This window comes from Netta rufina (assembly GCF_964035555.1).
Source record: "Netta rufina genome assembly, chromosome: 1".
Classification (NCBI taxonomy): domain Eukaryota; kingdom Metazoa; phylum Chordata; class Aves; order Anseriformes; family Anatidae; genus Netta; species Netta rufina.
This window is the reverse complement of record NC_140123.1, coordinates 171,873,005-171,886,028: the sequence shown is the minus strand read 5'-3', so window position 1 is coordinate 171,886,028 and position 13,024 is coordinate 171,873,005. Positions and strand designations below refer to the sequence as shown.

General features: G+C 44.1%; 1 protein-coding gene across 1 annotated transcript in view; it reads right to left on the bottom strand.

Annotated features, from left to right (window-relative positions):
- PPM1H (protein phosphatase, Mg2+/Mn2+ dependent 1H) overlaps positions 1-13,024 on the bottom strand; it is a gene marked incomplete at its 5' end in the record, with an annotated part of 133,063 nt that overhangs the window by 46,996 nt on the left and 73,043 nt on the right. The window contains 2 exons of the mRNA XM_084292889.1: positions 646-758; positions 7,895-8,239. Of these exons, the coding sequence (XP_084149015.1) occupies positions 646-758; positions 7,895-8,239 (458 nt within the window). The remainder of the gene's footprint in view (positions 1-645; positions 759-7,894; positions 8,240-13,024) is intronic.

The window sequence follows — 13,024 nt, the reverse complement described above, 5'->3', positions numbered from 1 at the left end:
CATCCAACTTCTAACTAAAACAAAGTGACAACTCTTGAACTACAGCTTTCAGTTCTGAGAAATGGCCGAGTACACAAGTCAGAAGAGGTCACAGTAAAAAAACAGTGACAGCCCCCCTCCCTCCCCTCCTCTTCCACTGAAGGACTACAAGCTATTTGTTTACAGATGATTACTGTCAATTATATTGAAATCTTGATAGATCAGATGGTGTCAGGTGGTTTGCCAAGGCTAGGCCTATGGACAGGGGCCACCAGACTTTCTATCGAAGCAGTCCAGCCCCACCAGCTGTTCCAGATGCAGTCCCCCTGTCAGTGTTCAACACACGTTGAACTGCATGTCAATTCTATTGCACGTCCAACATCTGTTTCAATGGCTCTTTAGTGACTTTCCACCTCCCTGCAGCCATCAGCTCATTCAGAAACAATAACAAGGAACTGAAAAAGTCGACCTACCTGAGTGCATCCACCACTCAATTAGATACTGGAAACCTATTGCTGCCGTTTGCATTAATTTTGGGGAGAACTGTCAAGAGTCCAGCCAAAAAAACAGAATCCTCTTGTGATGGCAGTTGCCACTAAAGAAATCAGTAATGCCAGATCTTGGGAGTTTGGAGGTGAAAGTTGGGGAGACATCACACTCACTTACCTGCTATCACCAGCATTTGCCACGTACAGCTTCCCCAATAAATACACCACCACAAGGGCTGTGCAGCCACCAGAAATATTATACACGGTCCTCTCTCGTTCTATTTGCAAATCCTGTGGGAGAAGAGAAGAAAAATGTATAAAGAGAGCACTGCAATTAATGTTTTGGAAAATGAAGACTTCTCTAAAAGGTTACGGTCTTCCTTAAACTGCAAGTCCCACTGGCTTTCTTTATGGTTACAGCTTAGGCCACATGCTCATGGAAAAGAATGAGAAGTCTTAGAGTACCTACTACTTATGATACAAAGCTGAGAAAAAATCAGGACAGGAGATTGTAAAACATCACACATCAAGGAATAAATGGCAAGGCTGAGGGATGCAAGAGATTTTACTATGGAAAAAACACAATGGAGGCAAAGATAAATGTAACTTCACAACAGGTACCTGGTGGTATAATTGGAGAGCACTTTACATAGACAGCAAATAATTAATGAGACTTAGCTCTGACATGAATAACTACCTGCTCTCCAAACAGGAGGCTAGGGTTGTGGAGCGTACACCTTTACAAACAGCAGCAAGACACACTCATGCCACAGAGCTACCCTTCAGAAACACAGAAGGGAGGGATGCTAAACTTGTTAAGGGAAACAAACAAAAGGTCAATAGAACAGCATTTACTGAAAGATACCAGGCACTCACAGACCTGCAGGATGAACCATAGTATTTACGGCTGTCTTATCTCACCACTTTTATGAGGCCCTGGAAAGGTTTAATTTATGCACATGCCTGGGTGCAAATGTAGGGAGGTAAGTACCTACCCAAGCAGTTTTTCCTGTGTTTAATTTCCAACTGATTCTGAGTGTAATAAATTATATATATTAATATATATAATAGATATATTGATAGATGTGGAGAACACAAGTCACATCTGTCACTGACAGTCAGTCAAGCTCAGAAATATACATTATCCCAAGAAAGACTGGAGATTATAAAAAAAAAAAAAAAAACAACAACGGGTAAACGAGCTGCTTCCTAGTACTCCGTACATTTTAAACAAAAATTGAATTATATGCCAATGAACTCATTCTGCTGCCTCTTAGTTTGTCTTGTGGTAATAACCCAGCATGTTACAAGCTACGCTCCTCTCCCGAGTCCAGAATCAAGCCCAATTTCAAACTGGTCTTTCTCTGATACTGGATTCAGACAGGGATCATCATTTAATGTGGCTGTTGCAAATGCTGGCAGATCTTTCCAGCTAAACCCTGCCTACTTGTATGCATTTTTTATTATGAATATATTTGCCTCTGTGTGTGCTCTACTTCATTTTCATATTTGCACTGAGCAACAAACAGCTCAAATTGTCCACGCCTTGGGGTATGGGATTTAGAGCTTTATTTCAGAGCTAAATTTATCCAAAGAAAAGCACCACAACAAATGCTAGCCATGACAGCTGCAATTTGATTGAAAACCTGCAGCACCGAAGCAGGCTGGGACCATTCTTTGTTTCCTGCAAATTTCCAGAGAGGGAGGTGACCGGGGGGCAGGAGTGGTGGGGATGCTCGGCAGTGCTCGGCTGCTGTCCCGAGTGAGCTGGGCAGGGAGGGCTCCCATTTCTAATAGCGCCTGTCACAAATAATGCTATTCCTGGCGTGCACGCAGCCTGATCCCATTTGTGCCATGGGGCGGGCGGCGGGGACAGCAAGAGATGTGCAGCGCTACCCGAGGAGGCCATCCTCCGCTGCGCACGGGAACTGCACTGCACGCTGCTTCCCTGCAGGCAGCCGGCTTTGCTGCAGCTCTTGCAAGTCCATTCAAGGACGGATTGTTGGGGGGGGGGGAAAGCTGTTGTTATTGGGTTGGTTGTTTGCTTTTTTGGTGCTGAGGACCAGGAGGAAAACACCTCAAAGCTAAAATCAAATCTTGCAGCGCCTTTGGTCACAGACATGGGCTGCTTGCAAATGCCACTTTATCTAATCTGGCCATAGAGAAGCTGATTTTTCCTCCCCGTGGTTCCTATATATTTTTAAATTAAGCTGAAAAGAACAGTTCAAAGGAAGCAGACGTTTCTAACCATCAAAATAATTTAAACTTACAAATACTACAGTGGATTTTCCAGGCACTGCCAGGAATTTTAAAATACCTTCATCTCTGCTGCTCAGGGTATCCTCTGAGACCTTGAAACAAAGTACAATTCCTCACCTGGCTTCAGCCCTGTCACACGTACACTTCACAAGTGCTAGGATACCTAAATTAAAATTTATTTCTTTCAATAAGCAGAACTCAGAAGCATTTATTATGAGAGGGAAGATGGATAATCCTTAGGGCCTCATTCGTAGAGTTTCCTTGACTTAAACTAGATCTGTGTACTGAAGGAGAAGGTTTCCTGCATATCAACAAAATTTGAGGGAAAAAGGTAAAACAAAATAAAGCCCACGACTGCCACTAACTCATTCTGATGTAGAGATATTGGCTTTTAATGAAATACTTTGTAACAGTGCTTCTTGGAAAGTAGTACAGCACAAAGAGGGGCAGAAACTCAAGAACCCCCTGAAGCCCTTAGAGGTGTAAAGGGGCTCATTCCAGACAAAGCCCAAGCACATGCAAAGCTTTCCTAATTTCCCACCTGCAGAAAGATTTCAGAGCAACTTTTTTTTTTTCTTTTTTTTTTTTTTTTTCCCCCTCCCCTCTTTTCTGGAGGATGCAACTTATCTCTACACAGCAATCTGCTTGCTGGGGAAGAGCTGAGCAAAACTGAGCTGAATCAAATGATGCCTTGCTCAGTCCAAGGGGCAGCATGTGGCACACTCCCAGACCCCGATGGAGCTGGAAAACTTCACTCACCAAGTAGAAATCAGATATGAACTGCAGGCTGGAGAACAAAGGGCGAAGAAATAGAGGGCTCATTCGTAGCTGGGACAACACCCCTCTTTTAGCTATTAAATTGTTTAAAATAAAAAAGATTTCTGTATCCTCTGTGCAAAAGGCAATCATTTAGTGCCAAGGAAGCAGATAATTTAATCTGTGCTCTGCTCCTCTTTTTAGGGAGGGGAGCAGGTAGGAGCAGGGTGCCCTCGGGGTTGCCTCATACCTGGCCCCCCAGGTGATGGCACGAAGGGGAGGATGGAGCCAAGCCTCCAGAGGACACTGAAGTGCTGTGAGGTGTGTTTCCAGAGGGTGATGGAGAACTGTGGTCACTGCTCTGCTGATTACAGAAGCAGCCTGAGGGTGCAGTGTGAGCCCTGGGACAGACCATTGCCACTGCCTGGACCACTCAGGGGGTCATCCTAAGTGAAGGTGCATCCTGCAGCTCAGACCTGAGCTTCCCAGAGCAAAAGCACTGGTTCATCATGCTACTTCACAATCTCTTGCAAAAAAAAAAAAAAAAAAAAAAAAAAAAAAAAGGAAGATTACGCCATGAAGCCCGTATGGTTTGCTCAGTCGGAGGCTCACGGCGGCTTGCTCGTGCCACCTCGTGGAGAGCTGGTGGAGGGGCTCGGGTGTCTGCGAGCACAGTATGGGCCGGTGGTCTGGGGGTGCTGTGGGACCCCCCTTTTTCTTTCCCCCTTCTTCCAGCAGCATGTGTTGGACACAGCTGATGCAGGCTCGCACATGCAGGCTGCTGGCATGCTGCAGAGGCGAGGGGAGAGAGTAAGAAAGCTGCAAACGTGGTGGTGCAGAAAGCAAGTGCCAGCCCTATCTGGTGCCAAATTAAATTTGGCATCTTGAAAACAGAGGTAGGTAAACTCATCAAATCGCAGTACCAGCATTTCAGCTAGTTATTACACTGCAATAACTACTAACAAAACTACTTGTCATCTACATACATCCTCACTGTAGGTCCTCCAGGACCTTCATCTTGCTAGGACAGCAAGGAGCTTTACTCCCTGCACAGAGCCTATATAATGGCTGTTAAAAAATAAAAATAAAAGACCACGTTTCAGAGGGCAAAAAGTCAAAATTAACTCCTTAAATTGCTTTAGCTCTATCAAAAACGCATCAAAAAGCCTGTACCACCGTTGCAAGCTTCCCTACTTCTATTTCCTATTCGTATTTGGCTATTTAACCAGAGGATTTTTTTCCAAAAGAAAACCATACAACATATGCTGCTCTCAAGATTGGTGCCATTTTCATTTGAAGCATTTTCTAAAAGCATCTGTCTAGATTTCACGTGAGTCAAACACATTTCAATAAAGAAGAAAAAGCATGGACTTGGAAGCATGGACACAGAAAAAGAATAGACACAAACATACACCTTCTGATAAATCATGCAGCCCAGTTCTGTGCCGTTTTTTCCTGTCCAAAATTAAATAGGGTTCAGTGTGAAATACATGCCTTCTCTCACAAGACTAAAATAGATTTAAAAAACTGCACTCCAACATACAAGGTTAAATTCAGGGAAGGGATTATAGTTTGATACTTCTATCTAGAACTGAAGAGCACTTGCAAGTACCCTCCTGGTTCCTAAAACTGAATCTCTAAATGCATATCTCAACACCCAAGAGATGATTATTACAGGATTTGATTTACTACACCTTCAGAAGTTGAGCTAATTTATTTCCACTTAACTGAAGTAATTGTGGTCACTGACAGTTACTGACACTGAGAATTATCGTTATTATTATTATTTTAAACAGGAGAGTAAATTACCAGCAAACACCTCACAGCAACTTGCTAATCTCAGTTTCAACACAGAGAACACTATCTAGAAGTACTTCAAAAAGTGGAAATCTTAATTGCTTAAATTTCCAAGTTAGGCAATAACTTAGTGTGTAGCAGCTTCCCGCAGTGTTTTGGTGCACGTAGCTGTAAGATGAGCACTGTCCAAAAGAAAATCACACCTGACAAAGAAAAATAATTTTAAAAAGCCATTTGATATAAATCAATTGCATTTTGTTTGTTACTCAAGGCCAGAAGAGGGAGAGCTTAACTAGAATTCATAAGGACATCAGGGAAAAAAGCAGTGGCATGCAGAAAAAATCTCCCAGGAAAAGGGGACAAAACCCTCACTAGACCAACCTGGCAGGCTGGACTGTTACTTAATAAAGAAATAAATAAACAAAAAAGGAACCAGATCTACCCAGCATTTGTGTTGGGTTCAAAGGGTTCCTTTGCAGTGCTAGGTTTTTCAGGAAACAATACCGAGAAGCCTGCCTACGTGTCCAGGAACATGAGCTTTCCCCAAGTGCCAGGTAAAATGATACACCCTGCTGGCGCTGAGCCCCTGGAAATGATGCAAGTCTCCGCTGCGCTGAACTAACTCAACAACATCCATGATGTTCCAATACAAAACAGGACCAGATAAACAATGTACTATGGAGGAGAGGCCCAAAGCCTGCTAAGAGTATAAACAAGCAGGAAGTTAGGGAGAAGTGGGATGAAGACAAATCATTGCAGGTACAGCTGAGACTGAGTAGTACTGACCTTATGAACACAGACATGCGTGCAAAAGAAAATGGTCCTTTGCCTAACCTGACTGTGATTACAAGACACCACCTAGAGTTTGAAGTATATATAATTATCTAATGCTTTTCTTAATCTGACTTTTTTATAAGACTTCCTTTTAAGTAAAAGATAATGCCAGGGTTGTATTGCATTGTGAGAGCCACAGTTGGAGTCAAAGTAAAAGGGGGATTTAAGGTACCTGACCAAAGGCACAGGGAGGAAAATGAGATACTCTGGGCTTCAGTTTAGAAAAAGGGAGGACAGATTACTATGGTCTGTATGTGGAATACCCAGCCATCACATCTGTAATAAATTATCCAGGGTTTCTAAATTTCTACTGTATTACAGCTTTTCCACTGCTCAAGGAAAAATGCTGTAAGAAAAATCCCTGGCTAGGGTATGGTGGGCAGGCAGCTCTTTCTGAAGGGGGCACGCTAAACTGGCAGGAGGTTTTCACGTCTTCCTCTTTCCTTTCAGCTGGCAGAAACTTAGCTCAGTAGCTGCAGTGCACTCATCTGCTCATGTGCCCCACACTGTCTGATGCCAAAACCTTGGCTGTGGGTCTCACTCCTGCACATACTCACCTAAAAGTTGGATGATGCTGTCCAGAGCCAGTTGGAGGATGTGTTTCCCTGCACATCCCTGGCAATCCAGCAAGATAACTGCTATTCAGAATTCAAAGTGAAACACCACTTTGTAATAACAACTGCAGTCTCTAATTAGATGCATGTACTAAACAAAATTCACATATGTCAGGAAAAGCTATGATTGAATCCTGCCTTTGTACTTCTTTCCAGACAACAAATAAAACCTCTGGGAAATGCTCATTAGTTCAAAAACCTTCTGCTCAAAAAAGAGGCAGAGAGAGAGAGAGAGAGAAAGAAGACATCTCCCAAGACCTTATCCCACGTGTACTTGCTGGCAGACCAAGCCTCTACTCTGACTGACAGGAATTATTTTTAAGACTGTGAAGAACTGAGGGGGAAAGTGCATAGCAGTTATATCAATTACAAAAGCTCAAAGAGAAAACATAGCCTTCCATGGAGAAATTGGAGGATATTCTGTTTGCACAGGGTCATGATTTCTTCTCAGATATCCTTGCTGTACACGAGTCAAAGTGGGTGGTAAGAACTTACTTCATGCCCCACTCACCCACTCCCAGCCAACCTCACCCAAGAGCTGAACACACTCTCTCCCCACAGACACTGCCTTATGAGCAACCCCAGTGAACTGCAGGTCATCAGGTCAAGGAAATTGGCTCTCATCCATGTCCCTGATGTGATTTTAGGACTCATTTTTGTGCAGTTGTGGGCAATACATGCAAGCGTCTGCAGTGCAAGGGATGCTGAGGTGCCTTTGCTGCTGCTCCCATAGGGCAATGAGGCTTTCCAAGGCACATGTCCATATGTGTAGCCTGATGGACAACAGCCAATGCTGAATGTGCTACTATGAGGCAACGCTAATTTTTAAGATTAGAAAGAAAGAAAAAAAAAGGAAAGATGAAAGAAAGAACAACAAACTTCTCAGAGTCTTTCTAGCAGAGTAAACCAATAATGATGTGGTCATGGCGCTACCTGGGATTTAGGATGTTGCTCCTGTTTGACTGCTAGCAAGCCTGGCAGCAGCTCTAACAAAGGGAGAGAAATAGTTCCGTGCCTCACAGAGATGTACCAGTTAAACTGTTGAGGCTCTTAAATACCATCCATGTATGAACATGATTATTTAACTAGGGAAAAGAAATTGAAAAAAAAATCCCTTAAAGTTCATTTTATCCAGGCCATGTGGATAAAACCCAAAGACACACGTACCATTTCCTTGAATGCACTTTCTATAGCCCCAATAACCAGGCACTCATGTGGGATCTTCTTCTCGGTGAAGAAGCGTGTTGGAGGTGTGCTGGGTGAGCCCGGGGCCCCCACGCCGCCACGCAGGGAGGCTGCCCGTGTCAGTGTCCTGCTGTTGGTGGCCGGGTTGTCAGGCTCCTCTCCCAGGCAGGTGGGTGGGAGGACGGCCGTGTTCCTCAGGATATCCACGATCTCCTGCAGCTGTTCCAGGATATGGTGCTGCAGCAGTTTGGAAGCGACCACTGCTGCTCCTGAGCCAGCATGTCCATCAAACAGGGACCAGTAGTACAGGCTGATCCCATCTGGGTCCTGGGGAGATAGAAGGAGGAAAAAAAAGAAAGGAAAAGAGACAGTCACTGTCATGCAATCACAGGTGAGGTAAGTGACGGAGCAGCCCGTGGCACAGCAGCAGCAGGTAAAACACAGGCCACTTTCCTAGAGGTATCTTTCTACTGAAAAGGAAATAGTCCAGTGTGTTAGCACAACTCTTGCAGGGAAGAGACATGTATTTTTACCTATTTTTCAACCCCCTAAAAAAATACTAACAAAAAGGTTGAGGTTGCAATCTTTTTCACCTTACAGTCATCACAGAATGCCTTGAACAAACACAGCGGCCTCTGTGAGACTGCCTTCATCTCCTAATGACTGTGTAGAGGAGAAGTACTGGAGAGTCACATCTTTGATATGTGACGTACCACTGTGCTTAGCTAGTGCCACGGTGTGACCCCTTCCTCCGTAAGGCCCACCCATGCTGACAGAAGGTACAGCTCAGGCTTTTCCTGTCTGTGTCAGACTGGGAACCAGCACAGTGCTCCTCAAGGCTGGCGGACGCACGAGGTCTATCTGTACTCTTCATGTACTAGCATATACATTCACTACCTAAATATTCCCAGTCCCCCCAAAAGTTTCTTGTATGGTACTGGAGTTACACATTCTATGTGTAAGTGTTTCAGGATGGCTCTCAGCATGATAGCATGCTTTTAGATCTCACATCTTACCTCAGTTCCTAGCAGGCTGGTCAACACAGTTGCTCTCATACAGGCAGAGTAAGTATTTAAAAAAGTAATTTTTTCTATTCATCATTAAGAATAAAGTATATGTGGTAATGTTATATATTTGTTCAGCAGTTTTTGATCAACGATGTGAATTTAAAATATTTCTTCACTTCTGCTCTACACCTGTCTATGTAAGTCATCTCCACTATTGCTCTGATTTGAGCAGAAATCATGTTCTCGTGGTGGCGTTCAGTATCACAAAGATAGGGCCCATTAACCCTGGCCTCAAAGTAGACCAAGTTCTCAGCAGCTCAGATCTGCCTGAAAAAGCACTAAGGAGTCATACCCTAGATAACTTCAACTCTTCTGGAAAATTCACCTCAACATCCTCAGGGAAACATTTAAGGACTAACAGTACCTGTCCTTGCATTATAGCATATTTGGCAGCAGCATCAGGAAAGGATATTTCCAGTCTCTCTTTCACCCTGTTTCTTCTTAATCCTGCACCTTCTCCCAGCTTTGCTGAAATAACTGCTCATGGGGCTGCCTTGCAAGCCAGAAGGGAGTCAGCTAATAAAGATTTTGAAATAAATGATTTTGCAAGGGATGTGAATCAGGCAATACTGTTACAAAACACCAAATACTACAAAGGCATAACCTATATCTCAAAGCAGTCAAATAACTTAAAAATTATGTCTGAACTTTGTGCTGACTATGGTCTAATTTAGGATGACAGACGTCCTAGCAATAGCTCCACAGCTAAAATGCATATTTATTTCATTCACCCAAAACTGCTCCCTTACACAGCAGATCAGCATATAGTCTAGGCACCACCTGAATCTCCTCACCCCATGCACCCAAAGCACTGCTCATTTCAAAGCTGTGCACAGGGTTGTGAACCACAGCTCCTTTTACTTGTTGCTGTTCCAGCAGCTCCACAAAGGTGCCAAACACTGGCAGTAGGGCAGAGAAAGCAGGTTGGATTGGGAACACCATAAACTATCATTCACAAATCCAAAAGTAAATATTCATTGCTGACCTGAGTTACAAAATCTGAAACTTAATGCAAAATGCCTCCTTCACCGACAAGTATCTAGATCATCACTACAAGTTCACGTTGTTCAAAGCTGCAGAATATTTGCCTAGGGGGACTCGAAAATTAAACCGATACTCACATTTTAAAGAAAAGGTACAGCATTGAAGAAGTTTCCAGGGTGCAGTGTAGCTCTGCTAACAAAATGTTCCCTAGGCCTCCAACCTGAGATGTTATCACACCAGGGGAACCTGGTGTGCTGACTCTAAGGAACAGCACGGAGCGCAGAGCGGTGTGGAGACACCGCGGCTGGGCTCTGTGACCAGGTGGGGACCCGATTGTTCTTGTGCACACCGAGACCAACCAGCTGCCCTGAGCCAACCACCCGCCATGGCTTTGACAAAATGCTGTACTCCAGTGAACTTTGCTCATTATAATATCATTATAATGCCAAAACACACCTCCATCCCAAAAGCCACCCGCCTCCAAGGTGCGACCACCCCTCACAGAGCATGCGCTCTGAATTTCTCACAGCCTATTCCTTTAAATGAAAGCCAGAAAACTTTGCACCAATCATACCCAAGATATGCATGACTAGAGTCACTCAAACTCCACCTAAATGACAGAAAATAATATAAATTGGCTTAAGCGGAAGGGGATGTCAGGGAAATACCATCATGAAGGATACCTTCTGACTTCTTGGATCAGTCGACGGGCTGAGCCTCTCTTCCCCCGCACTGGAACACCTCTGGGTAAGATTTGGACACTTGGTCACACCGAGTGCCTCCCTGGGAAACTTAGAAATCTTTATAAGGTCTTTGTGCTTTTTAATGTGTTAATAGCCACCCTGTGTTACTCATACTTCTGGCATTTGAGTGTGCTTTGCAGACAGTGAATTTTTATCACTGGCAAGCCAAAGAACCTGTGTACCTGTTGCTGTAATAAACTGCACTAGATTGCATTGTGACAGCTGTAGCTGTGACAGTTCTCATTGAACACGACCAAACTCTGAAAGTGGTGGTTCGTGGAACGTGACTCAAGTGAGGGTGTGCTGCATTACTTGTGAGTCCATCATCAGGGTAACTTGATACTCTGAACGCGGCCGGACTTGTAAGGACTAACTGGTCACCCCTTTAACGCAACAGAAAAATTGGCGTAATCAGAAGGATTGCCATGGATAAACTGCTGCAAAAATATGAATGTGCTCCTTCCCAGGTTGCGAGGGAATGGGCTCAAAATTTTTGGAAAGGAGGAGAGAAATTGGTAGAAAGCATTAAGCAGTGTCAGGCTGCACAAAAGATCGGAGTGGGAAAATGTAAAGGTGTAGTTTGTGAGGTGTTAGGAGCCGGTTTGTCTTCTGCTCAGCAAGGAGCTAAGGAAACTCCTGCTCCCAAACTAATTTCTGATGTGGAATACATGGCTTTGAAATCAGAAAATGAGGCGTTAAAGTCATCATTGGCCTCTGAAAGGGAGATGGGAAAAACATTAGGAATTAGTGTGGATAAACTTTTGAATGAGAATAATAAACTTTTGAATGAGAATAATCGTCTTAAACAATTACTGAATAAGTATAATCACCTGTTAAATAAAATAAAGCCTTCTGCTCCAGTTAAGCAGGTTCATAGGTTAATGCATAGTGCAGACCCTGAAAGCTGGAATGGTGATTTTTGGTTTGACAGTGATAAGGAGGCCAAAAAGACTGCCAATTTTGAACCTCAATCGATTTCCATGAGACCTTCGGTTAAAACTGAGACCACCATTGATGATGGAGTTGAGATCCGCACTACAGTGCGAACGATCCCATGGTCACCAGCAGAGCTGATAAAAATACAGGAGAAGTTCTCAAGGCGGTCAGGAGAATCAGAAGTCAAGTATGTGTGGCGAGTTTCTCTTGAAGGAGGAGACCAAATTATGTTGAGTGAGGAAGAAGCAAGAGGCTTTTGGGGACCAGGAGTATTTTTAACCACCACACCAGGAGACCATAATTACTCCTTAACTGCACGAGCTGCATACTGGGCGGGGGGTATAGATCCTCAGGAGAGAGGGGAACCCCTGGAAATTAGAGCCACAAGCTATTCTGACCTGGCTGTCGCAGTACAGAAAGCAGCCTGCATTCAGGCAATATATGAAAGAGATGAATTTAGGAAATCCCCAATGTTGGCTCCTATCAACCCAGCCCGATTAACCCCTCTTATCCGTGGACTCCCTGACGGTCTTAAGATGTTTGTATCAAATACCCAGGGTCGCATACAAGCTGCTCGTAGGGATGGTGATCGTGGTCGTAGGCGAAATCCGTACTCCCCCATTCCCACCTGGAGTGAATTTGTACAAGATATAGATAACTATGCACGCCGAATGGGTTGGATTAGTTTGTCCCATACTAAGCCCCCAGATCATTCCTGGCGAGCGCGCCAAATCCACACTCAAAACCCCAAATATCCCAACTTCAAAGAGACATTCAAACATCATAAAGAACGGACTGAGTGGTGGCGTACGGCCATGGCTTTGGGTGTACCCCGACCAATCTTGCGTGGTGTCTCCATGGAGGATCTCCGTATATTAGTCCAATCTCTGGTTAACAAAAATAATCCCAGTGAGGAGAGCTGCCTAACTGGAAAAGTCTCAGCCCACAAGGAAAGCAAACCTCCTGCACCAAGCCCACCTGACAAGGCAGAGTATCAACAACAATACTCCTATCCTCGGGGAAGGGAGCAAGCCACCCTGCTTGGCAGGTATTAGCAATTTAATGGCTCTCTGCTGAATACTCTTACCCTACCATTGCCTTCCCATTGGACCCCAAAATATTGGTAAACATTCTCATTGATACCTGAGCCCAAATGTCAGTAATTACCCATGAGACAGCACAAACCCTGGGCATAACACCTGGTCAATGCAGGGTTAAATTCACAGGAATCGACGATGTGGAAAAACAATGCCCCACTACAAAAATTTCACTCTGGCTGCCAGAGGAACGAAAATTAACCAGGGCAGAAGTGTTAGTCAGTGCTGCATATACTTATATAGATTGTTCAGGAAAAGTACACCAGATCTGCACCTGGTGGATTT